Source organism: Elephas maximus, chromosome 9 (assembly GCF_024166365.1).
Source record: "Elephas maximus indicus isolate mEleMax1 chromosome 9, mEleMax1 primary haplotype, whole genome shotgun sequence".
Lineage (NCBI taxonomy): Eukaryota > Metazoa > Chordata > Mammalia > Proboscidea > Elephantidae > Elephas > Elephas maximus.
This window is the reverse complement of record NC_064827.1, coordinates 61,353,066-61,380,742: the sequence shown is the minus strand read 5'-3', so window position 1 is coordinate 61,380,742 and position 27,677 is coordinate 61,353,066. Positions and strand designations below refer to the sequence as shown.

Sequence of the window (27,677 nt, the reverse complement as noted above, 5' to 3'; positions counted from 1 at the left end):
GCCTGTGTAGTAATGAGGTCAGTGGTAAGATGAAATTCCATGCTGGAAAGGTTCTCCTTACAAGACCACTCCTGAAATTATAGACACCTGAGAGTAAAACAATATCCCACATAGCCTCTGGTAGAAATTCTCGTTTAATCTCGGGCCATATATCACCATTTGGTAGATTTGCATGTTTTGGGACTTTTAGCCCTGAACATTTCTACTGTTTATCTAAATAATGGGGATCTGGTCAACCTGCTGGGGCCTTGGCTGCTATCTCACTGTCATCTTAAATACATTCACTTCTTCCCTAAAAGGAAAGTGAGTAGTGTAATAGGCAGATGCCTTCCTCTCCCCTCCATTTGCTTTTTGAGTTGTAGCAAGTGGACCATAGGTTCGTTCATACAGTTTGTCAATAAAAATATGTTGAGTATTTCTACTGTGCCAGAATCTGGGCAAATGTGACATAATCTCTGTCCTTGAGAAGCTCATTCATGACACCTAGCAGGAAACACAGAACTGGAACCAAATATAATGACAAATGTACATGATTGTTATGGGAATGTACCAGTGGAAGGGGAGCACAGAGGACAAGGCATTTAATGTTCCGCAAGAATGGAGGAATGGGGAAGGCTTCAGAGAGAATGTGACATTTAAGTTGGGTCTTGAGATATGAGTAGGTACAGAGAAGAAGGGATAGACATTCTCAGTAAAGGTAATATCATGGCTAAAGCGAAGAATATCAAAGTGGATAGCACGTTAGGGCAAGAGTAGTTGACCTCTCCTGGCTAGAGAATACCTTGTGGGGTTGGGGACAGAACAGTGAGGCTGGAGGAGTTAGTCTGGAGTCAGACTGCTAAGAGCATTGATTGCCCCTTAGAGGAATTTGCACTTCATTCTGTGAGCAATGAGTAGCCATTGAAAGTTTTTAGGGATGAAATCAGATCTGTCCTATTTCATTTTGGTATTCACCTTTTGGTTCTCCATTGTAAATATCTACTACCCAAAATGCATCTTGTCCAGAATAGACAATTGAATTTTTCTTTTCCTAACACATACAATTTATGATTCAGGTTTAGATGTCTGTGCCACTTGCCATGAACATGCCACCTGCCAGCAAATAGGAGGGAAGAAGCTCTGTATTTGCAACTATGGATTTGTGGGCAATGGGCGGACCGAGTGTGCTGGTAAGTTCTGAATCCCGAGCTACGCTGAAGAGTTGAATCATGAAACAAGATTCTCTGGTGTTACGTAGTTGATGTCCTTGGAGGGAAACAATGTTATTTTGCACAACGCTTTTATTATAAGAAATTTTGTGAGCCATAAAAAGTCTTTGTTTTAGTGTTTGGATATATCTTTTTCTCTAAAGCCTCCGGGAAAGTGTCCCTTGTATTAAAGGTCATTGAACTTGAATATCCAAAAGCCCTCTGATCTAACACAATTTGAAATCCGTTTCAAGACGAGTTCGATTTAACAATTTGAATATTTTGTTTCTTAATCTTTCTCATTGTTTTGATATAAAGCTATTTATATTCATACCATGAAGAAAAACAAAATACAATTTCCTATTGGTCTTCTTGGCTAATTGGTGAAATATTATTGCTTTGAGTCTTATATCTACCAGAATCCATCCTCCAAATTGTTTTATAGTTGCGACCCTTTGGGGTCTTGGGTGACTTAAAGGAATATAAACACCATTAGGCTAGAAGCATCTGATTATTTTTTCGCCCCATGGCATCCACCATGCCATGAGTCAGACAATATCCAGGTTCAAGCCCAATTCAGAGGGAGATTTTCACAATTTAAAATAGTAAATGTTACAAGAATCTCACAGTTTCTTCCTAGCAACCTCTTTACCCACAGTAAAAATACTGATAGTTTTGCATTGCAATTGTTGATTGACAGTGTAATCTTGTTGTGGCATCTTTTTTTTCTCCCTGAAGACAAACAAGAATTCAGTCCTGTGTTTAAAAAGTCATACTAGCAGCTTCACCTGGCCAGGTCAGCACATTCCATTTGACAGATGTAAGCTTTCACAGTCACCCCCATTGGTCATTCCTGCAGACTGGAGTTGTGTCACCTTTGACCTTCTCCTTTTAGGCTTCTACCTGTGAGGTGTGTGGCTTCTCCTTCCCATCCCCCTTGCCCACTCCTAACCCCCAATTCCTTGGCAGGGGCTGGGAAATGAGTTGGGGAGAACGGACAAGCCTTTTCTGCCCCCTCCCCGAATGAATTCCTCCTCCCATTAGTGCTATCTGCTGTCTTGATTGCTCTTTGATTTCTGATTAGAAACTTCTCTTTGGAGAGCAGGTAATTATGTGGAACTTGCTCCTGAATACTGGGCACTGTGTATCCCTATCTCAGTACTTGGTCTGCTGAGACCGCACCACAGGTTACAGGTGAGGTTATGTGTGTGCCAGAGGTGCTGTGACATGGTATTTGACCAAGGAACCTAAGTGTTCTAGACTCCTGTACCAAACCCAAGTATCCCTTCTGGTGAAGTTTACAGGGGAGACCTCAGAAATAATTAGGCATCAGAAACAATTGCAACGGACAGGAAAAATCCCATGTTATGGGGAGCGGGATTCGTGTTTGAAACCCACATGCAGTGCTTACAAGCTGGACTGGACCCTAGCCTAGGTGGAGGCTCGAGGGTCTGTTTTATCTCGCTAAGCACTGACGCAAATCTTGCCACAGACTGTTTTTTGTTTTTAAATTTTATTTTGTTATTTTGTTAAGAATATACACAGCAAAACAAACACCAATTCAACAGTTTCTGCATGTACAATTCAGTGACATCGATTACATTCTTTGGGTTTTACAACCATGCTAACCCTCTTTTTCTGAGCTGTTCCTTCCTCATTAACATAAATCACTGCCCCCTGAGGTTCCTGTCTAATCTTTCAAGTTGCCTGCCATGCACCGTTGTAACCATGAACTGTGTTCCAGGTTCAATTAAATTTTAAAAAGGTAATAGAAAAATAATGAAAACAACAACAAAAAACCCAGATTTTGGGAGGGGGTACTTTTGAGTTGGTAGGAATTGAATACAATTGTAAGAGGAAGTTGAACTGATTGGAGGGAACCGATGGCATAACAAAACATCCAGTAACAAACAAACAAACACCACTAGCTCATGAGGTAAGGATTTTTTCCTTCAAAAAACGAAATGGATAGATCAGTTCTAAAAGACACAGAAGAAATTGGTCACAGGGGTTTCCTCTGAAGTTAGAAGCTCGGACAGGGTGGACAAATTATGGCCCATAGGCTACAGTTAGCTCATTGTCTGTTTTTGTAAAATTTTATTGTCATATATAGCCATGCTTATTTGTTTATGGCTGTTTTTGTGCTTCGACAGCACAGATAAGTAGTTGTGACAAACTATATGGCTTGTGAAATCCAAAATATTTACTGTTTGGTCCTTTACAGAGAAAGCTTATTGACCCCTGAGCTAGAGGACAAGGATCCCTGATGGCGCAGCGGTTAAGCGCTTGGCTGCTAACTAAAAGGTGGTCAATTTGAACCTACCAGCCACTCCACAGGAGAAAGATGCGGTGATCTGCTTCCATAAAGATTTACGAATTCAGAAACACGATGGGGCAGTTTTATTCTGTCCTACAGGGTCACTACAAGTTGGAATTGACTTGATGGGCAGTGGGTTTGGTTTGGTTTTGGGCTAGAGGACAGAGGTAGGAGGGAGAATTACTTTCACTTTATATCTCTAAAATTTCAAGTTATTTAACTAAAAAGAAATGGGGCAGGCGTCTGTGGATTCGTCAGACATTCCACGTTCCATCCCCTCCTCACTAGGTAACTGACATTATTCACATGGGTCACTGACAATTAGCGTGAGCTGTTCCTGCCGCACTATTAGCCCTGCTTCCCGGATGAGGCTTCAGCACTAATCCCATTGTGTTTCCTGGTAACTCAGAAGTAACAAATTCTCCAGTTTATCATTGATGTGAGAACCTCCTACTCTGGCTCTTGTGAAAAAGCGAGAGCTGGAAAAGTGGGATTCTGCTGATTTTGTTTCCCCATGCCTGTGACAAGACCTTTTTAAGTGTGAAAAAGTTCAACAATAACCCTGTCTCCTAATCTTCAAATAAGATGGATTTTCAGAATGAGTTATTGTGTTTCTCTTATGGTTTCATTTTCACCTGGCACATGACTAGGACAGCCCATGTCCTCTAGAGTGGGAAGCGTAGTGAAAGGAAAAGAACCTGGGGGAAACATATCAGCAAGCTGTTGTCATGGAATATTGATTCCCGAGTCCATAGCACAGAAGAAGAAAATTGTAAGGGACCAGTCTGGGTTATTGAACATGATACGGATTTATAGTCCTTTTTGTGTGTTGTCTCAATGTATCAACAGATAAAAATGAGTGCCAGTTTGGAGCTGCTGTGGTCTGTGGGAACCACACATCTTGCCACAACATACCTGGAGGCTTCTATTGCATTTGCCTAGAAGGATACCGAGCCACGAACAACCACAAGACATTCATTCCCAATGATGGCACTTTCTGTACAGGTACTCAAAAAGTGGGCTCAGAGCTATGTTGGAAACTTGGTGATGGCAGGACAGCATTACGGGTGGAAGGAGGGGGAGGGCAGGGCTGGGATAGGCTGTGATTTAAGGGCAGGTTCTCCTTTAAGAATAACCATAAGGCAAATTTGGACATGGGCTGAGAATTAGTTAATATTAGGGACTTAGTGTTAAATTTTTTAGATAGGATAATAGTTTTATAGTATAAAGGGTAATATTTTTGTTTGAAAGATGCATGTGGAAGTATTTGGGGGTATCGTTATGAAGTACCAACTGTGATTATGTCTGTAAAGTACTTTAAAATGTTTCATATATGTAAACACATACATACACACAAGTATGGCAAAATGTGGACAATTGTTGAATCTTGAGGGATGGGTATATGAGAGTTCATTGTAATATTCTTTTTCTGGGTCTGCATGCTTGAACATTTTTATAATGAACGACGAGGGACTCTCAGAGATGGCGTGCCGTCTGCAGGCTCCTGTAGCCCCAGGTGGGGTATCCTTGGGGTGACTCTTATACTCACCAGCCCTGTGCACCACTGGAACACACTGTCCACTAAGGGCCAATGTGGTGGGCACTGTGATGTTGTGCTGTCCTTGACTGAGGGTTTGGCTTGGTTCTTACAGGAGGAAGCTGAGTGAGGACTATTACTTCTTGGACCTTACTAGCTCTGTTGGTCAGATTTCTGGGCATATGTTGACCAAATACAGCTAGTTAATGTCGAGTTGATTCTGACTCATGTTGACCCCATGTGTGTCAGAGTAGAACTATGCTCCGCAGGGTTTTCAGTGGCTGATTTTTTGGAAGTGTATCGCCAGGTCTTTCTTTCAAGGTGCCTCTGGGTAGACTCAGACCTCCAATCTTTCAGTTAGCAGCCGAGCATGTTAACTGTATCACCCAGCGACTCTGGCCTTCACAAGAGGCAGGTAAACCTCTCCTCATTTTCAGTGGCTTCTCTATTATCTGAACTCTTATTTACACAGTCTGTCATGATAATATAGCTCTTTGGTTTTCTAAGAAAATCTTTGAACAGTAGTGAAGAGAAAAGGCAGGGAAAGATTCATGGTACTCAGATGGTTATGCATAGACTTCATGGCTCTGTTTAAAAGCTTTATGATATCTAAAGGTTTTCGGAGAAAAGAAAGGGAGAGGAGAACACGTTTTTCTTCTTACCTTCCAGAACCACAGGTTGTGATGTTCTGATTCATTCTCCCTCTTGACATGTACCAAGGTAAAATTCCTCAAAGGGTACATTTGATTTATTCTTGGCTTGAATGAACACATTCCCTTAGAAAGAAGAATTTATGATATTGTGTTGTTTTAGGTAGCAAATTACTTGCTACGTGGTTGCAGAAGTGCAACACTGCAGGATAAAATTAAGTAAGTTAAAAAAAGATACCTAGTTTGAAAAAAAAAACCAAAAACCTTGCAAGATGATGATCTAGTGTTCAGTTTATTCAGTACACATTTCTCGAACACTTCTTACATGCCAAGGCTGTGGTAGTGAGAGGTGATAGGCAAATGGCTAATTTTAATATAAAATGTTAGCAAATGGGATTTCTGGCCAACGTGGCACCATAGACAGAAGCACCACACTGTCCCTCCACAGCAAAGACCAGAAAAACTAAGTAAAACAGAGACAAACGTTATTCCTGGAACCTTAAGTGCCAAATGAAGAAATAGAGAACTCAGCCAAGCACCAAATGGAATAAGAAACTGACAGAGGATGGAGAGATACGTGCAGAGGGCCCCAGCAGCTAAAGCAGCATGGATCTGCCATCTTGGACTCCAGCTGGGGATTGGCAGACAGGGCAAGCAGCTTCGTGGAACTCCCAGCAGGAGACAGGGCACCCAGTAGCCAGTGATACATGCTTTCCTACCCCCCATTCTCTCCCCACTGCTGTACCTCTGAGCTTCCTGGCCGGCTGCTGGGAAGTGCAGTGTCCATGCTGTTTGGATTTGCCCCATCCACATCACAGATTGGCGGACAGCCATATGGGAAAGCAGCTTCATGAAGCTCCCAGCAGGAGACAGAGCACCCAGTAACGAGTGATATACACTTTCAACTCCCCCCTCCCGCCCCCCACCCTGTTTCGTCTTCCTCTGCTTCCCACCAGCTGCAGTCTCTTGGCACAGAGTCAACTGCTTTGGCCGTAGGCTGTTTGGATTCACCCTGCCCACACTGGCCGGGCCCCTGAGCTGGTGTTGGTTCTTTCCATCTCTTTTGGTTTCTTTTGTGCCTCCTACCTGCTCTCTCTCCTTTCTCTGGAACACCTGGCTCCGTGTTCCATCTTTGCTTCTTCTTGAAAGGCTGTGAAGCCACGCTAGACTGGGGAACCTCTCCCCTGACACCATGCAGGTGGGATTCTTGGGTCTTTTTTCCCCTTGTTTTGGTCTGTTCTGTTTTGTTTGTTTTCTTTTTCTTTTCCCAATTTGGGAGCTCCTTCTAGCTGGCCTACGCTGCATGGCTTAGGAGCAACTCCCTCAATCTGCACAGCTGTGTAGGTAGGATCCCTGGGGGCATTTCTTTTTTTTTTCTTCTTCTTTCTTTTCTCTTTTTTTCCTTTCTGTTTGTCTTCATTTCTCAGTTCTCATCTCTCTACACTTACCTTCTTTTCCTGTCTCCTAAATACCTGGTGCTGTGTGACATCTATACCCCCTCTAGCAAGGCTATACTGCAGCCTGGGAGCCACTTCCCCAGACTCCAGGTGGGACTCCAGGACTCCCGGGGGCTTTTCTTTTCCAAATTTTTGTCTAGTTTTTTTTTCTTTCTTTTTCCTTTTTTCTTTTCTCCCTCTCTCAGTTTCTTATCTCTCCACTCCAATGCAAACTCCCTTAGCACTCCTTTTTTTTTTTTTTTCCTCTTTGCTTGTTTGTTTTTGGCTCGTGTTCTTCTCTCCTCTCTCTCCTCTCTCCCACACCTGTATTAGCTCCACACATCACAACCTCCCCCCACTTTCCTGCCTACCTTCACCATGCACTGAACATCACACCCCTGAGCAGCACAGGCATGGCCTACTGGAACCTGTCCAGCACTGATTCCTGGCCTGCCCTGTCAGCCCTAGTACTTGCCATAAACAACTCATCCCAGCCCCTCTCCTTCAGCTGGACCTGCCCTGCTGCACCATAGCTGATTGACTGGCCCTGCCCACTGGACAAGGAGGTGAAAAGCATCATGACTACAGATGAGCAAACAACAAAGAACGCACAGCCTGCCTCCGCAGACATAAATAACCAAATGAAACAAAAAAGCAGGACAAAACAAACAAATCTACAGTCAAGAAACAAAGAAAATAATTGCTGAATGTCCTGAAGACAGCAGACAATACCAAAACATATAAAAACAAGGACAGGATGGGTCCAGTAAGTATCCAAAATAAAACACCTGATGACTTTCCAGTAGGAGAAAGGCACTAGAACTACCTGACAGGGAATGCAAATCTCTAATATTCAGAGCAATCCAAGAGTTGAAGCAAAAAGGAGACAAAAATGAGGAAAAAATAGACAAATTTTTGGAAAAGGCAGAAAAATTCATGGAAAATACAGGCAAAAAAATAGAACGATTCAGGAAAGTAATACAGGAGCAACATGCCTAGAAATCATACAAAAACAACAATTAGAAATCCAAAAGATAAACAGCAAGATTTGAGAAATGAACAGTGTCATAGAAGGGCTGGAGAACAGGCTTGAAATGATGGAAGACAGAATCAGCAAAATTGAAGACAAACATTTGGCTACAACTTTGTTTGAAGAAAAATCAGAAAAAAGAACAAAGAAAAATGAAGAAGCCCTGAGAATTATGTGGGATACAATCAAAAGCAAAAATTTATGAGTGATTGGAGTTTCAGAACAGGAAGAGAAAATGGAAAACACAGACAGGATCATTGAAGAACTGCTGACAGAAAACTTCCCTAATATCATGAATGATGAAAAGCTGACCATCCAAGAAGCTCAATGAACACCATATAGGATAGACCCCAAAAGAAAAACACCAAGGCATATCAGAGTCACACTTGCTAAAACCAAAGATAAAGAAAAAATCCTGTGAACAGCTCGAGAAAAACAAAAAGTCACATTCAGAGGAGAAACAATAAAACAAACCTCTGATTATTTGGCAGAAACCATGCCGGCAAGAAGGCAATGGGATGACGTATATAAAACTTTAAAGAAAAAAAATTGCCAACCAATGATATATCCTGCAAAACTTTTGTTCAGATATGATGGTGAAATTAGGACATTTCCAGATAAACAGACATTAAGGGAATATTTAAAAACCAAACCAAATTTACAAGAATTATTAAAGGAGTCCTTTTAGTCTGAGAGAAAACTCTGGTGGTGTGGTGGTTAAGTGCTACAGCTGCTAACCAAAATGTTGGCAGTTCGAATCCACCAGGTGCTCCTTGGAAACTCTGTGGGGTGGTTCTACCCTGTCCTGTAGGGTTGCTGTGAGTCAGAATTGACTCGATGGCAACGGGTTTTTGGTTTTAGTCTGAGAACAAACAACATCAGACCACAGCCTGAATCTAGGACGCAAGATTGGACCAGCCAGATACCAACCTAGGAAATGAACTCTCAAGGACTATCCAAAACCAAAACAATTGCAACAGGGAACCAGAGAGATTAATCTGTAAATGACAACAATGTCAGAACAATAAAAGAGGGGATAAATGGTATAGGTATAGAACTCTCTAATGGAGAGGAAGGCAAGGCGATACCAAGTAATAATACACTGGTTCAAACCTAGGAAGATAGAGTAAATTTCAAGGTAACTACAAAGAAAGTTAACAAACCTATTCATCAAAATAAAGAAGAAAATCATAAAGTCTCAATAAAAACAAAATCTACAAAAACAAAAGAAATCCACAAACAAAAGGAACTCAGCACAGGACACTACGCTGAGTGAAATAAGTCAATCACAAAAGGAAAATATTGTATGAGACCACTACTGTAAAAACTCATGAAAAGGTTTACATACAAAAAGAAACACTATTTGATGGTTACAAGGGAGGGGAGGGGTGGGGATGGAAAAGCATTTAATAGATAAGCAGTAACTTTGGTTAAGGGTAGGACAGTACTCAATACTGGGGAAGCAAGCACAACCTGTATGAGGCAAGGCCATCGTAGCTCCATAGACACATCCAAACTCCCTGAGGGACTGAATTGTTGGGCTGAGGGCTGTGGGGACCATGGTCTCAGGGAACATCTAGCTCAATTGGCATAACAGAGCTTATAAAGAAAATGTTCTACATTTTACTTTGGTGAGTAGCATCTGGGGTCTTAAAAGCCTGTGAGCGGCCATCTAGAATACTCCACTGGTCTTACCCCTTCAGGAGTAAGGAATAATGAAGAAAACAAAGACACAAGAGAAAGATTAGTCCAAAGGACTGATAGACCACATCTACCACGGCTTCCACCAGACTGAGTCCAGTACAACGAGATGGTGCCCTGGCTACCACCACCGACTACTCTGACAGGGATCACAATAGAGGGTCCTGGACAGAGCTGGAGAAAAATGTAGAACAAAATTCTAACTCAAAAAGAAAGGCCAGATTTGCTGGCCTGACAGAGACTGGAGAAACCCTGAGAGTATGGCCCCGAAACACTCTTTCAGCTCAGGTTTAATGAGGCCACTCCTGAAGTTCACCCTTCGGCCAAGACTGAACAGGCCATGGAACAAAACAAGACTAAAGGGGTGCACCAGCCCTGGGGCAGGGACTGGAAGGCAGGAGGGAACAGGAAAGCTCATAATAGGGAACCCAGGGTTGAGAAGGGAGAGTGTTGACATGTCATGGGGTTGTTAACCAATGTCATACAACAATGTGTGTACTAATTGTTTGATGAGAAACTAGTTTGTTCTGTAAATCTTCATCTAAAGTTCAATTAAAAAAAAAAGTTAGCAAAGAGTGCTTACTGAATTCCAGGGGGAACACATATCTTAGAAGCGGGGAAGGGATCAGGAAAGCTTTCTGGGGGACATGATACCTGAAATTGTATTTTTTAAGGCTATGGGTGTTTGCCAGGAAAAAAATTTTGTATATCAGTATAGTTCCCAAGACTGCATTAAACTTTTAAAAAGTTAGGAAGAAGAAGTAAATATTTTATGCGATGGCCAAATAGGTGTCAGCCTAATAAAGATCAGTCTTCCTGGAGCAAAATCCCGATTTAGGCTCTGTTTCTATTTATTCTATTTCTTGCCATATATTGTGACCTCCCCCCCTTTTTAAAATTGAGATATAATTAATATAACATATACCCTTTTAAAGTATACAATTTAATTGATTTTTAGTATATTCACAAAATTGTGCAACCGTCACCACTATCAAATTTTAGAACATTCCCATCACCCCTAAAAGAAGCTCTATACTCATTGTCCACCACTCATCTGTCAGTTTGTCATACTGCGGTGGCTTGCGTGTTCCTATGATGCTGGAAGCTATGCTACCAGTATTCCAAATACCGGCAGGGTCACCCATGGTGGACAGGTTTCAGCAGAGCTTCCAGATGAAGACAGACTAGGAAGAAAGGCCTGGTGATCTATTTCTGAAAATCAGCTAATGAAAACCCTATAGATTATAGAATATTGTCCAAGACTTCAACTTACTTTGGATTCATCATCAGGAGGAACCAATTATTGAAGAAAGACATCATGTTTGGTAAAGCAAAGGGCCAGCAAAGGTGAGGGAAACCCTCAGTGAGATGGATTGACACCATGGCTGCAACAATGGATTCAAACATACCAACAATCGTGAAGATGGTGCAGGTTCTAGCAAGATTCCTTCTGTTGTACATGGGGTCGCTGTGAGTCAGAGCAGACTCGATGGCAACTAACAGTGACAACAACACTCATTGGCAGTCATTCTTCTTGACTTTTCATTTTGCAGTCTCCAACTTATCATTTTGTAAAAAATGGTGAACAACTTTTCTGAATGACTTTGAGTTTCTTTTAGGGTCACAGTTGCCAGAGCAACACCAGTCGCAGAGGGCAGAGGCTAGCAAGTTTTGGAGTATCAGCAGTTATCCAGTGTTTGCCTGGAACCAGAGAATGTGAATCCTAGTTACTAAATTCTGAGGAATTCTGAGCCAAGGTGTTTGTTGTACTTTGCAGAGTTGAAGTCAAGCTTAGGAGCTGGTGCAGGAAGGTCTCCATGGATATCACCAATGATGGATGGGGATTGAGTTGCAGAGATTCTAACACATTGCCGTGGAGTTGATTCTGACTCATAGCAACCCTTCTACTGTTGGGTAATTCCAGGCATTCTAGAGAACCTGCAAATGTGCTGACCCTCAGATGTGCCCCTTGAATGACTCCTGAGAATCATGGGAACTTGGCCATGAGCCACAACTCAGGGGAAGAAGCTCCATGGCACTTCCAGTGTTAGGGTGGTTTGACTTGCGTGGACTGAGAGTAAGTAGAGAGAAATGAGACTGATGTTGGAAACAGGGGCTGATGTGCTGTCATCTCCCCACCAGCATGACTCCAAATAGGCATAGTGTTAATAGGAACTCCTGAAAACTGAAAAATACTTTTTCTCAGTCTTTGAATTCTTTGAGACTTGGGAATCTATCTTGATTCTGATGGAGCAACAATCTTTTCTTTCATAAGCTCATTTCTTGCATAAGTTCATTTCTTCTGAAGAAGTGTGACAGCACCTCAACCTTGGCTGAACAACAGGGTAAAGGCAAAACATAACCTGGAGGTAGTGAATGCTTTGCCTTTTATCAATTCCTGAAACCTCCTGCCAAAAATCTGTGCCCATAGGTGTGCCAATGGTGAGGTAAACGCTTTGATTGCTAGACATAAACCCTACCCCTGCCAAGACCAGATTTAGTCTGTTGGTTTTTCTCCCAGGTCAGGAGCCTTGTTTTCCATGAGAGCCTTTGCCTACAAGCTTCTCAGCTGCCCTGCTGTTTGGGGTCCTGGAGCAGCTTGGTCTGGCCCAAGACACAAATGTGTAGACCCACTAAGTTTCTGCTCACTCTAAGGGGGATATTGCTCAACTGGCTTGTAGCTGTGTGAAGTTTCTTCCAGTGCTCTCTCCAAATTGAACTTTGCCTCCCAAATTCTAATCATTTGTTTTAGCTGTATTTTATTCTTAAGGAGTCATTGTTGTACCACTCTGAAAGAAAGAAGAAGCAAGGAAAGACAAACCCATGGAAAAACACACTGGCAGGACATTACTCCCCACTGTCCAGAGCAGTGCTCCTAACCATTGGCTCCTTGCCTGTCTTCCCTTTGGAGTCCCTCCTGACTCCTGCTTAGGTTTGTAACTGTGGCGAGTGAGGTCCTCAGGTCCTGTTACTGCTCCAGCTCCTAGGGAGGAGAAAGTTGCCAAAAATTCTAAATCAAAAGATGATTACCAAAGCTTCATCTCCTCAAATGCCAGAGGCCTTGACCAAGGTGCCATTGCTCCACTTTGGGAGTGTTGGGTAATGCTTTAGCTCTCCGTGGAGTTTAACATCCCCCACACTTTACTCTTGCCTCATATCACTTGCTTAAGCCTCAGAATATGGATGTCTCATGTTCTCGCAAGGCGCTACTAAGTATAAAAAAACCCCCCAAAAACCAAACCCATTGCCACTGAGCCAATTCTGACTCATAGCGACGGTATAGGACAGAGTAGAACTTCCCTATAGGGTTTCCAAGGAGCAGCTGGTGGACTCGAACTGCTGACCTTTTGGTTAGCAACCAAGCTCTTAACTAGTTGTGCCACTGGGGTATAGTAAAGTATAATATGTACACAGGGTTCGTTTATAGTCCACCAATTTTAGTGGGAGGAGTAACTGGGACAGAAGCTGAGTTCAAATTTATCTTTGAACTATCAATAAAACAGGTTTTATGAAGCAAACTATCAGTATTGGCAAGATTGTGAAGGAAATGTTTAGCTCTTTGTGTTCAGGCTCTTTGTTCATGACCAGTCCATCTCTGAGCATAACCTCTAACATGGTTCTCCATTTATCCACCTTCTATTTTAGCAAAAGTTATGTGTCAAAATGAATAGAGCCATTACCCTTGAAAGGAGCTCTGGAATGGAATGGGCCATATAATTCTGATTGTCTTGACCCATGATCTTCCCAAAAGGAAACAGAAGAATAAGCCAATATTTTTTTCCATAAGAAATATAGCTCCCTCCTTATTAAAAAAATACAAATCATGTAGAAAATTCAAACAATTATGGAAAAATATACAGGAAAAAGTAAAAATCACCTAATATTTTCCCAGAGGCAACAACTGTTAATATTTTGATGAACTGCCTTCAAGATATCTCTATGCATATGTACCACAATCATAATTTTAAATTAATAAATATGGATTAGACTGATATCATGTGTATATTATGTTACCATCTGATGTTTCACTTCACCACATATGATATTTCTCTATCTCCAATTCCATATAGCAAGATAAGACAAAAATTACTTCACTCACAACACATTATGATCCTTTCATTTCAACAAAAATATACAACTCGAAAAAAAATGTATGTACATCAAAGACTTGAACACAAGTGTTTATAGTAGCCCAAACTCAAAACAGCTCAAATGTCCTTCAATGGGTGGTTAAACAAATTGTGATGCATTCATATAATAGATGTTACTCAGCAATAAAAAAGAAGTGACTATTGATACACTTACAACATGAAGGAATCTTGAGAACATTATGTTGTACAAAAGAAGCCAGACAAAGAAGGTATATAATGAAAGATTCTATTTTTATAAATTACCAAGCCAAAAGCAAACTCATTGCCATTGAGTGGATTCCGACTCACAGGGACCCTATAGGACAGAGTAGCACTACCCCATAGGGTTTCCAAGTCTGCAGTCTTTATGGAAGCAGATTGCCACATCTTTCTCCTGCAGAGTGGCTGGGGGGTTCGAACCACCAACCTTTCAGTTAGGAGCCAAGTACTTAACCTCTACTAGGGCTCCATATAAAGTACAGGTGAAACTAATTTATGGGGATGGAGATCAGAAATTAGTTTCTTGCAGTTGGAGTTGGGGACTGACTAGAAAGAAACATGAGGAAACTTCTTGGGTGATGGAAATGTTCTATATCTTGTTTTGGGTGTTGGCTACCAGGTTGTATATGATTTTCAAAATTTACAAACTGGTCCTAGCCAGGGCAATTAGGCTAGACAAAGAAATAAAGGGTATCCAGATTGGCAAGGAGGAAGTAAAGCTATCACTATTTGCAGATGACATGATTGTATACATGGAAAACCCTAAGGAATCCTCCAGAAAACTACTGAAACTAATAGAAGAGTTTGGAAGAGTCTTAGGTTATAAAATAAACATACAAAAATCACTTGGATTCCTCTACATCAACAAAAAGAACACCGAACAGGAAATAACCAAATCAATACCATTCACAGTAGCCCCCAAGAAGATAAAATACTTAGGAATAAATCTTACCAAGGATGTAAAAGACCTATACAAAGAAAACTATAAAACTCTGCTACAAGAAATTCAAAAGGACATACTTAAGTGGAAAAACATACCCTGCTCATGGATAGGAAGACTTAACACAGTAGAAATGTCTATTCTACCAAAAGCCATCTATACATATAACGCACTTCCAATCCAAATACCAATGTCATATTTTAAGGGGATAGAGAAACAAATCACGAATTTCATATGGAAGAGAAAGAACCCCTGGATAAGCAAAGCATTACTGAAAAAGAAGAAGAAAGTGGGAGGCCTCACTCTACCTATTTCAGAACCTATTATACAGCTACAGTAGTCAAAACAGCCTGGTACTGGTACAACAACAGGCACATAGACCAATGGAACAGAATTGAGAACCCAGATATAAATCCATCCATGTATGAGCAGCTGATAATTTGACAAAGGACCAGTGTCAGTCAATTGGGAAATGATAGTCTTTTTAACAAATGGTGCTGGCATAACTGGATATCCATTTGCAAAAGAATGAAACAGGACCCATACCTCACACCATGCACAAAAACTAACTCCAAGTGGATCAAAGACCTAAACATAAAGACTAAAACGATAAAGATCATGGAAGAAAAAATAGGGACAACCCTAGGAGCCCTAATACAGGGCATAAACAGAATACAAAACATTACCAAAAATGATGAAGAGAAACCAGATAACTGGGAGCTCCTAAAAATCAAACACCTATGCTCATCTAAAGACTTCACCAAAAGAGTAAAAAGACCACCTACAGACTGGGAAAGAATATTCAGCTATGACATCTCAGACCAGCGCCTGATCTCTAAAATCTACATGATTCTGTCAAAACTCAACCACAAAAAGACAAACAACCCAATCAAGAAGTGGGCAAAGGATATGAACACACATTTCACTAAAGAAGATATTCAGGCAGCCAACAGATACATGAGAAAATGCTCCCGATCATTAGAGAAATGCAAATTAAAACTATGATGAGATTCCATCTCACACCAACTAGACTGGCATTAATCCAAAAAACACAAAATAATAAATGTTGGAGAGGCTGCGGAGAGATTGGAACTCTCATACACTGCTGGTGGGATTGTAAAATGGTACAACCACTTTGGAAATCTATCTGGCGTTATCTTAAACAGTTAGAAATAGAACTACCATACAACCCAGAAATCCCACTCCTCGGAATATACCCTAGAGATACAAGAGCCTTCACGCAAACAGATATATGCACACCCATGTTTATTGCAGCTCTGTTTACAATAGCAAAAAGCTGGAAGCAACCAAGATGTCCGTCAACGGATGAATGGGTAAATAAATTGTGGTATATTCACACAATGGAATACTACGCATCGATAAAGAACAGTGACGAATCTCTGAAACATTTCATAACATGGAGGAATCTGGAAGGCATTATGCTGAGCGAAATGAGTCAGAGGCAAAAGGACAAATATTGTATAAGACCACTATTATAAGATCTTGAGAAATAGAAAAAACGGAGAAGAACACATACTTTTGTGGTTACGAACGGGGGAGGGAGGGAGGGAGGGAGAGGGTTTTTTATTGATCAATCAGTAGATAAGAACTGCTTTGGGCGAAGGGAAAGACAACACTCAATACAAGGAAGGTCAGCCTAATTGGACTGGACTAAAAGCAAAGAGGTTTCCGGGATAAAATGAAAGCTTCAAAGGTCAGAGGAGCAGGGGCTGGGGTCTGGGGAACATGATTTGAGGGGACTTCTAAGTCAATGGGCAAAATAATTCTATTATGAAAACATTCTGCATCCCACTTTGAATTGTGGCATCTGGGGTCCTAAATGCCAACAAGCGGCCATCTAAGATACATCATTTGGTCTCAACCCACCTGGAGCAAAGGCAAAGGAGGAACACCAAGGTCACACGACAACTAAGAACCCAAGAGACAGAAAGGGCCACATGAACCAGAGACCTACATTATCCTGAGACCAGAAGAACTAGTTGGTGCCCGGCCACAATCGATGTCTGCCCTGTTAGGGAGCACAACAGACAACTCCTGAGGGAGCAGGAGACCAATGGGATACAGACCCCAATTTCTCATAAAAAGACCATACCTAATGGTATGACTGCGACTAGAAGAATCCCAGAGACAATGCTCCCCAGAACTTCTGATGGCACAGGACAGGAACCATCCCCGAAGACAACTCATCAGGCATGAAAAGGACTGGTCAGCAGGGGGGAGAGAGATGCTGATAAAGAGGGAGCTAATTAAATCAGGTGGACACTGGAGATTGTGTTGGCAACTCTTGACTGGAGGGGGGATGGGAAGATAGAGAGAGAGGGAAGATGGCAAAATTGGCACGAAACGAGAGTCTGAAAGGGCTGACTCAATAGGGGGAGAGCAAGTGGGAGAAGGGAGTAAGATGTATGTAAACTTACATGTGACAGACTGATTGGAATGGTAAATGTTCACTTGAAGCTTAATAAAAATTAATAAAAAAAAAATTTACAAACTGAACACTTAAAGTCAGTGCATTTTATTATATGTAAATTATGACTCAATAAATAATGTAAAGATAAATATACAATACCTTTTAAAGCAACTACATGGAATTCATTATATGACTGTACTATAGTACTTAAGTGATTATTTTTTCCCTATTGTGATTGTGTTCATTTTTTGTTATTATAAAAAATGCCATAATGAGCATCCTTGTAGTTATATCCTTATATGTGATTATCTCCTTGTTGTAAGTTCTGGAAGATGATTTCTGTATCAAAGGGTACGCATATACATTTTAAATTTTGATACAGTAGTGCTACTTTCTGGTGTCCAGAAAGTTCACACCAATAGAAAGTTCACACCAATATATTCTCCCACTAATTACTTTATGTGGGTGTTCATTTCTTCACATCCTTGCCAACACTGGATAATATCAATAAATGATGGAAATTTAACAGTCTTGATTTTAAGTGAATGTTTGTGTTCCTCTAATGTGGCTTCTTAAGATGTATAGTGGGCTGAGTTTGGCATTTAAGAAGGAAAGGTGGCAGGGGAAAGCAGTAACTCTACTTTCCAAGGTGTGAGGAGACAGTTTTTTGCCTTACCTTACTTCATGGAGTTGGAAGAAAGTAGTGACTAGATGGAGGTATGGAGAAAAGTAGGCCGTAAGAGCAGTTTCAACAACTTGAAAAATTTTCTATGTATTTTCTCTTTGGGTCGATCCATTCAGAGTCTTCAGATTTTAAAGGCTTCTCAGAACAAGGGCTTGTGTTTAATGAGGTACTCACAGGCTAGCCTCTTTTTGAACTCTTGCTCCTTTGGCATTCCTTGTCTAGCTAAGGGTTCTCCAGATGGATTTTCTGCTTCTGTCTTGGAGCAGTCAAATCTAGCAGAAGCAGCTATGTGGCTACTCCTTAGATCCCATCCAAGCAACCTGTGTGTGTGTATGCATTGTACACATTCATGCTCAGTAGCAGGCTCAGGCCTGGGCTATGAAGAAGCAGCTTGTATGCCAGGAAAAATGAGTCAGCAGAGAGTGGAAGCCCATTCATGTAATAGCTAACACATTGAGGACTCAAAATCATGTCATACTAATATCTGTGATACGTGGACTTCATTAAGGCAATTGATTATACCTTTGATGATATTTTTGTGGAAAAGATACAGAATTATTGACTGGGTGCTAGTCAATTAGACTGTAAGGAGAGAGACAGTATTATATAATGGTTAAGAGTATGGACTTTGGAGCCAGGTACGTGGATTTAAATCTTAGTTCCTCCACTACTACCTGTGTGACTTTGGGCCAGTTACTTAACTACTCTATGCTCATCTGTAAAATGAGAATAATAATAGTATTTACCTCAGCAAGTTATTGGGAGGATTACATAAGATGATAATGATCAGTAATAAACAGTAAAGCATGTAGAACTATGCCTGGCCTGTAGAAGATGACATGCAGATATTAGTTATTATTGTTATTAGGTTGATGAATGACTATACCCAAAGCAAACTGATTAATAACTGTAGTGACTCATGCAGAGCTGATCATTATCTGGGAACCTTGAATCTTTTCCATCCTACTGTTGCTTAGCCATGTTTTTCTCCAATAGTACTTGTACTGCTTATTTTTAGAAACCCTTTGAAAAATCCTACATCTATTCCCACTTAATATCTTCTGAGGAGTCTGGGCCAGGTGGACTGGCTGGGTCACTGGCCCTGATCTGCTGAACATTATGAGTGGCTTGGACAAATTTGCAGGCAATTTTCTCACCAGATTTGTAGAGGATAGTGGAGCTAAAGCAATGGCAAAATCCTAATTGGAATAAGAAATCTTAAGCTAGAAAGATGCGTGTCTTAGTTATCTAGTACTGCTGTAACAGAAATACCATGAGTGGATGACATTGACAAAGAGAAATTTATTCTCACAGCCTAGGAGGCTAGAAGTCCAATTCAGGGTGCCAGGTCCAAGGGAAGGCTTTCCCTCTCTGTTGGCTCTGGGGGAAGGTCCTTGTCATCAATATTCCCCCTTTGAGGAGCTTCTCAGCACAGAGATCTCGGGTCCAAAGGACATGCTATTCTCCTAGCTCTTGTTTTTAGGTGGTATGAGGCCCCCCTGTCTCTCTGCTCACTTCTCTCTTTTATATCTCAAAAAAGATTGATTTAAGACAATCTTGTCGATTGAGTCCTGCCTCATTAATATAACTGCTGCTAATCGCACCTCATTAACATCATGGAGGTAGGATTTACAACGCAGAGGAAAACATATCTGATGACAAAATGGTGGACAATTGCACAATACTGGGAATCATGGACTAGCCAAATTGACACACATTTTGGGGGGACACAATTCAATCTATGACAATGGGTCAGACCTAACACGTGTAGGATTCTTCAGTGTTGAAGTCATCTCTAAAGTTTGTACTAGATTGATATTGATTTTATTTTACATTGTTTTTATCTTAAGAATCCCTTCTTAACAATCACCAAAAACTCCATGATTATATTATCAACAATTGTTTACATTTTACTGGTTTCATTTCTCTTCACTCTTCTTTTCTGTTTTACGACTTCCCCTTTCTTGACATGAGGATACATTGAGCTGATAGTGGACTGGGCTGGTAGGTAAAAGAAGGCCTCTCTACTATGTCTAGGGCCTCAAAGCTGACCGTCAGGGCACTTTAGTTCTCCTCCACATGGCCTCTCTCTTCACATGGTCTGTTATCTTCAGGGCCTCTCCGAGTGACCTCTCTGCCAAGCAAGATAGCCTGGACTTCCTTATAGCATGGCCACTGGATTCCAAGAAAGGGAAAAAGGAAGCTGCCAAGCCTCATAAAACCTAGGGCACAATGTCACTTCAGCTGTCTTCTGTTAGTTAAAGCAAGTCTCAAAACCAGTCTAGGGCAGAGGGAGCAGACTCCACTGTTGATGGGAGAAGTGGTATGAAGTAAAAGAATAGAAGGAATTGTTGGCCTCCATCTTTGGAGACAATCTCCCACAAACAGTTTCCCAAAGTTTGTTGCACTAAAGGTACAGGTTGGTCAGAACTGGTAGTTTGTGTGGATTTCTTTAGCAATTGAATTCATTACTTGTTCCCAAACAATGATCAGAGATGAAGTGTTTATTGTTCCAAGGCAACAAAAAGAGAGAAGGACTAGGGTGAGTTTTTATAAAATCACATGAAACAAGTTTAAAAGGATTCTGATTATTTTCTTCCTTCTTTTGGGGGGTTAAAATGTCCTTTCTTTTATAAAATGATGGTATTAGTAGTTAAAGTCCTTATTTGGCAAAATAGAATATTGATCACCTTATGTCATTCCTTCCAAAATTTCTGCCCTTTGAAATCCTGAAGTCTGCAAACAACTCTTCCGTCATGCTGTTCCCAGTACACTACCCTCTGGTAGTTTTTGCAGAGGTCCTTGGGAAAAGTCCCGCTTCACTTAGGGTACTTTTTTCCTCCAAGTGAAATAGGAGAGAAAATGATATGGCCAGCTGCTCTGTGTGTGTGGCCCTGATGGAATTCCTAAAGTTTTTAGTTCTTCTCTCCAAGCCAGGTCCGAGGGGAAAGCTTCTAGTTGGCAGAGAACTTTATTCTCTAGGCTCTGAATTACTGTGTTTTTTTTTTTTTTTTAATCCCATACCTGCTATCTCTGGTTATCTTCAGTCAAGGGGAGAAGTCTGCAAACGGGTATGTCTTGCCCTTCTCAAAGCCTCTTCTAAGCCCCTCTAATCTTAGTGCAATCAGTGAGGCCCTTCTGAATTATCTTCTTACTATCTGCTATACCATCTTATGCCCATGAGCTAAAAAAAACTATTTGCCAGTTCCTAGCATTTTTCACTGTCACCTAAATTGTTTTGTATCTGGAGTTTTACTTAAGATGTTTTAGTATGAGGCTGGGGCCATCCTTATTTTATAGTAATTGAATTTTTTTTAACATACTTTTTTGGGGTTCATTTTGTTGGATGTCAGAGAGCTGGTGATGGTTGTTGGTTTCTGTAAACATGCAATTTTTCCCAGAACCCACAAGTATTTATTGAGCACCTACTATATTCTCAGTGCCAATGCTATGAAGGATGTATCAGGAGTAAAATAAAATTCATGATACAGTTGTGAACAAATGTATCCATTTATAAGGGTAGAGTGAGAATGTGAGAAAATGGCTGTCATAATACCTTTTTTTTTCTGTTCTTCTTCCTTTATTGTATTTGGGATGGGTCTCAAGACGTCGATGAGTGTGAGGTTTCTGGCCTGTGCAGGCGTGGAGGACAGTGTGTGAACACTCATGGGAGCTTTGAATGCTACTGTATGGATGGCTACTTGCCAAAGAATGGGCCCGAGCCTTTCCACCCAGCCAGAGATGCCACGTCATGCACAGGTGGGTTTCTACCAAAGAATGCAGCATCTGAAGGTGAGATTCTGTTGATGGTAACTTTTTCCAGCTCTGAGCCTATGTTTATGGGTCTGTGTTGGGGATTTGGATGGAGGTTATCTGTTCCTTTGCACGTCTGTACAACCTATGAAATAAAGCAAATGGCAAATTAATTAAGATAGAAGTGGCAAGGTTAAAAAAAAAAGCTAAAATTGGTAAAATTTAGGGATTTTTGGCAGTCATTATACTAACCATTATGTTAGATAATAAACACAGTTGATCTAGGAAGGACCAGCATCTCAAAAGTGAATCTGAAAATTATAAAGTTACATGTATTTCAAGGTATTTTACAGTTCAAACTCTTCAAGTCATTGGACTAGCCTTCTCTTTAGTTAGTATGATTTGGTGAAGATTGATATATAATCCTTTCTATTGCCAAAGAAGTCTTTCAGCTCTGTGCATGTAAAGACACTATCACCTATGGAAGGCCAGAAGACTGAATAGAGACAATCGTTGAAAATGTGTCCAGAAGTCATGCAGAAATGAAACAACCTACTAAATATATGGTCCAGGGGGTGAGTGGGGAGGATGGGGGAGAGGTGGAGAGAGATTATGAAGTCTGAAAATTCAAATTCACACTTGACTTTACTTTTTTTTCAGAAATAGACTGTGGCACCCCTCCTGAGGTCACACATGGCTATATCATAGGAAATTATACATCTACACTGGGCAGCCAGGTTCATTATGTTTGCCAAGAAGGATTTTTCAGTGGCCCGGAAGATACAGTTTCAACCTGCACAGCTTTGGGTACATGGGAGTCCCCAAAATTTTATTGCCAAGGTAAGTTGGTTATATTGAGATTGTTTCCATATTTCTTTCTAAATTACACTTTTTTAAAAAAATTGTACTTCCGATGAAGGTTTACAGAACAAACTCGTTTCTCATTAAATAGTTATTACACATATTGTTTTATGACATTGGTTAACAACCCCATGACATGTCAACGCTCCTCCTTCTCAACCTTGGGTTCCCTATTACCAGCTTTCCTGTTCCCTCCTGCCTTCTAGTCCTTGTCCCTGGGCTCATGTGCCCCTTTAGTCTCATTTTATTTATGGGCCTGTCTAATCTTTGGCTGAAGGGTGAACCTTGGGAGTGACTTCATTACTGAGCTGAAAGGGTGTCCGGGGGCCATACTCTTGGGGTTTTTCCAGTCTCTGTCAGGCCAGTAAGTCTAGTCTTTTTTTTTTTTTGTGAGTTAGAATTTTATTCTATATTTTTCTTCAGCTCTGTCCTGGACCCTCTATTGTGATCCCTGTCAGAGCAGTCAGTGGTGGTAGCTGGGCACCATCTAGCTGTACTGGACTCAGTCTGTTGGAGGCCATGGTAGATGTGGTCTGTTAGTTCTTTGGACTAACCTTTCCCTTGTATGTTTAGCTTTCTTCATTCTCCCTTGCTCCCGAAGGGGTGAGACCAGTGGAGTATCTTAGATGGTTGCTCACAGGCTTTTAAGACCCCAGACGCTACTCACCAAAGTAAAATGTAGAATATTTTCTTTATAAACTATGTTATGCCAATTGAGCTAGATGTTCCCTGAGACCATGGTCCCCACAGCCCTCAGCCCAACAATTCAGTCCCTCAGGGAATTTGGATGTGTCTGTGGAGCTTCCATGACCTTGTCTTGTACATGTCGTGCTGGCTTCCCCAGTGTTGTGTACTGGCTTACTCTTCACCAAAGTTACAACTTATCTATTCTAAATTACACTTTTGACATTAATCTAAAATATCAGTAGATTCTAAGAATAACATCTTATCATCTGTAAAGAATGATAATTGCCTCTTTCATTTTTTCTATATTTATAGGAGTTATGCTTTTTAAAAATTATTATTGGGCTAGTATTTTCAGAACAAAAATTGAAATAGTAGTTGACTTTGGCTATTCCTATCTTATTCCTGACTTGTGTGGGAATAAGTGCAGTGGTTAAGAGCTCAGCTGCTAACCAAAAGGTTGGCAGTTCGAATCTACCAGCCACTCATTGGAAACCCTATGGGACAGTTCTACTCCGTCCTACAGGTTAGCTATGAGTTAGAATCTACTCAATGGCAACGGGTTTTGGTTGGAATATAGCACTGTGTGCCAACTACTGTTCTAAACATTTTATATACATTGACTCATTTAATCCCTACAATATCCGTATGCATAAGGACTATTATTATCACATTTTACTGAGATAAATGAGGCACAGAGAGCTTCCATAATTTTTCCAACGTCACACAAAGAGCTGAAAACTGAACCCAGGAAGTCTAACTTCAGAGGTTGTGCTCTTAAATACTCTGTTACACTTCTGTTTTTATGATGATGTTGTTTTTTTCTTTGATTTGGACTTTCTCCATCTCAATCTATTCCCACTTATTTAGGAAAAAAATTTTTTTTAATCAGAAATGAGTTATTTTTATTACATGTCTTTTAAGCACATGATAAGGTGATCATATTTTTTTCCCTCCTTTTCTCCATTAATGTGATGAATAATATTATTAGATTTCCTGACAATGATCATTGCTAATTCCTATAACGAATTCTTCTGTGTTTCTGGTATTTTATTCTTTTAATGTGGATTATATTTGCTAAATTTTATTTAGAATTCTCGCATTGATATACATAAAAAACCCAGTACTGTTGAGTCGATTCCGACTCATAGCGACATAAGTGAGGTTATTCTGGTTTCTTTTTTGATGCTGTCTTTGTTGAGTTTGGTATCAGTGCTATTCTGAATTTAAAAAAAAAAGGAAAGTGAAGTGTTTCCTTTTTTCTTTATTCTCTTATATCATTATTCTCTAGAATACTGTAAATAGAATTTTTAAAGATTTGGGAGATTTCACCTGGAAAACCACCTGGATGTGGCACTGTGGGGGAGGTTGCTCTTGGGCTGCTTTTTTATCTCTTCCTATGCTTACTGGTCTGTTTAAGTTTTCTATCCCTTTTGAGATCAATTTTAGTAATTTACATATTCCTAGAAAATCATCTATTTCTTCTGAATTTTCAAATTTCCTTGTACATAGAAGCTTGAAGTACTCACACTTATAATTTTTCAGAGTTACATTTGTTTATAATAGTGAAATATTAGAAATAGCTCCCATAAGAGAATGGTTAAATAAATTATGGCACATCCATAAAATGGAATATTATGTACCCAATAAATATTACATTGGAAAATAATATTTATTGACATAGATACGTATTAATAGTATATTTTACTATACTGTATGAGTAACATGATCTTACTTTTGAGAAAAAAATCCATTTGTATGGATATGCTTAGGAAAAAGTCTAGAAGTCTATATTAAAATGTTAACAGTGGTAATTTCTACTGGGGACAGGGGGTCCTGGATGACTTTTATATTCTGTGGCCCAGTGGTTAAGAGCTACAGCTGCTAACCAAACGATCAGCAGTTTGAATCCACCAACTGCTCCTTGGAAACCCTACGGGGCGGCTCTACTCTGTCCTGTAGGGTCTCTATGAGCCGGAATTGACTGGACAGCAATGGTCTTATTTGATTTTTAGGGTATGCTTTGTGTATGGAATGAATTTTTAATATATTAGACAAAGTAATAAAGCTGTTTCCATTTTGGAAAAAAAACAAACAGTTTTCATCGAATTTATTGCATAGCTAAGAAACGTCAGAGATGTGCTTGACCAAGTTAATCATTTTGATGTTTTGATTTGAGGTTCAGGCTCTAAACAAATTTTGAATTCTGAAAATACATTTAAATTCTAAGACTATCTTTCAATAGATCCATTAAAATGTAGAACTTACATTAAAATGTGCCATAATGCATATCAAAGAACCCCCCTAGGGATTTATATAGGAAACCTCATATAAAACAATTTATATTGCTTTGAAAATTAGTAGTCATCTGGGTTATTGGACTGAGAATATAGAAAGTGAATTTAGAGGAACGTGCTTGTTACGTTGCTAATAGAACGGTTATTTAAAACATCTTCACTCCTTTCTTCCTCCCCTGATGAGTGCTCCCTCTGCCTGCTGGCACCCTCCTTCTCCATATCACCTCATGGCAATGCTTTCCCACTGCTCGGCCTGCTCCTCCCTGAACACACCCCTTCTCTTTTATCCTTCAGGCATCTTTGGGGCTCCAGAACCTGGGCCATGTGCCAGCGGTCCCATATTTTTAGCCCAGAGTTATAAAGCCACAGGAACGGGGAATTCCACTAAAAACACTAGAGAACTGTGAACTTGGGTGCTGCTGAGGTGCTTGTGAAGGAGGAAGCAGCTGTGTTACAGGCAGCAGCTTCTGTGTCTGATAACAGTCTTCCCAGTCAGAGAAGGTGCAGTCAGTGGATCTTGTTGTTTGGCTGTTCCCAATCACTCTGTTCCTGGAGGCTCTGCCGCCTTCTTGGGGTGGCCTGTGACACTGAGCCAGCTTCCTTGCTAGAGGCAAAGCCTGAAAGCTTCCAGTGGCAGGGGTCCCTGTGGCTCCTCTTCCTATTTTGGTAGGCATTTATTGAGATGTCAGCCACACATTTCCATCAACTCTCTGGAAAAGACTGAATCTCTAGCTTGTATTTCCTGTATTTTTTTTTTTTAATTTTTAAAAAATATGCAAGTTGTAAGTGATAGTTTTTTTTTTTCTTAGATAATTGCAATACATCTTTTATTAGTAATTTCTTAGTATAGATTGTTGCATCCTTAGGGATAGTACAGCTTATTTAAACAAATGCAGATCTACCACAAGAAATTCAGAAATTTAAGGCAAAATATTACCATGGTTTAAAATTAACTTAAAATATTCAAGAAGAAATTGGGTTGTACAATGAAAGTAAATTCAGTAGTTACACTTTTTCAAAGTTGATGAGACTTAAAAATTTGACAGATTACAATGTCATAGATATATTTTAATGTGGCCAAGGTCCTGGGGTGTATGCTAGAGTACATTCCTCTTTACATAAAAAAGAAGAAAGAAAGACCAGGAAATCTTTACTTTCTGGGAGAATCTAGATTTGACGTCTCATCCTTAGACTCATTGCTAAAGATGAAAAGTTACAAGTTGTTTCCCATGATAGAAAGGTTCTTCTGAACACAAATAAAGCAGTGAACAGCATTTAGTTAGCTCTTTAAAAAAAAAAAAAATTTTTTTTTTTTTTTTAAGTATTATCAATGAGCCCTGGATGTACGATGGTTAAGCGCTTGGCTGCTAACCAAAAGGTTGGCAGTTCAAACACACCAGTCACTCTGAGAAGAGAGATGTGGCGGTCTACTTCCATAAAGACCACAGCCTTAGAACCCTATGGGGCAGTTCTACTCTGTCCTATGTGGTCACTAGGAGTTGGAATCTACTTGACAACAGGTTTGGTTTTGGCTAAAAAATTACCAGGATATCTGTCTTAGTTGTCTAGTGCTGCTATAACAGAACTACCACAAGCAGATGGCTTTAACAAACAGAAATTTATTCTCTCACAGTTTAGAAGTCTAGAAGTTCCAGGTCACCAGCTCTAGGAGAAGACTTTCTATCTCTGTCAGCTCATGGGGAAGGTCCTTGTCTCCTTTTAGCATGTGTGGGCCTGGCATTCCTTAGAGATTTCCACGTGCCTTGGCATCAATCTTCCCCTGGGTCTAGGCTGTTCTCAGCGCAGGGATCCTGGGTCCAAAGGATGCCCTTCTGTCCTGGCTGTTCTTTCTTGGTGATACCAAGGCTCTTCTTTCTCTGCTCACTTCTCTCTCCTTTTGTTTTTTTGTAAGATAAAAGGTGATGCAGGCCATGTCCCAGGGAAGCTCCACTACATTGGATCAGGGCTGTAACCTGAGTAAGGGTGTTGCATCCACCCTAATCCTCATTAATGTGGCCTAATCCTGTCTCATTAACAT

At 40.4% G+C, this 27,677-nt stretch overlaps 1 protein-coding gene across 3 annotated transcripts in view; it reads left to right on the top strand.

Annotated features, from left to right (window-relative positions):
• The window catches only part of SUSD1 (sushi domain containing 1), a 145,956-nt gene that overhangs the window by 9,924 nt on the left and 108,355 nt on the right, over positions 1–27,677 (top strand). For all 3 annotated transcript variants that reach the window (XM_049895617.1, XM_049895616.1, XM_049895615.1), the window contains exons 2-5: positions 1,056–1,169; positions 4,354–4,509; positions 21,651–21,803; positions 22,458–22,637. In XM_049895617.1, the coding sequence (XP_049751574.1) occupies positions 1,056–1,169; positions 4,354–4,509; positions 21,651–21,803; positions 22,458–22,637 (603 nt within the window). The remainder of the gene's footprint in view (positions 1–1,055; positions 1,170–4,353; positions 4,510–21,650; positions 21,804–22,457; positions 22,638–27,677) is intronic.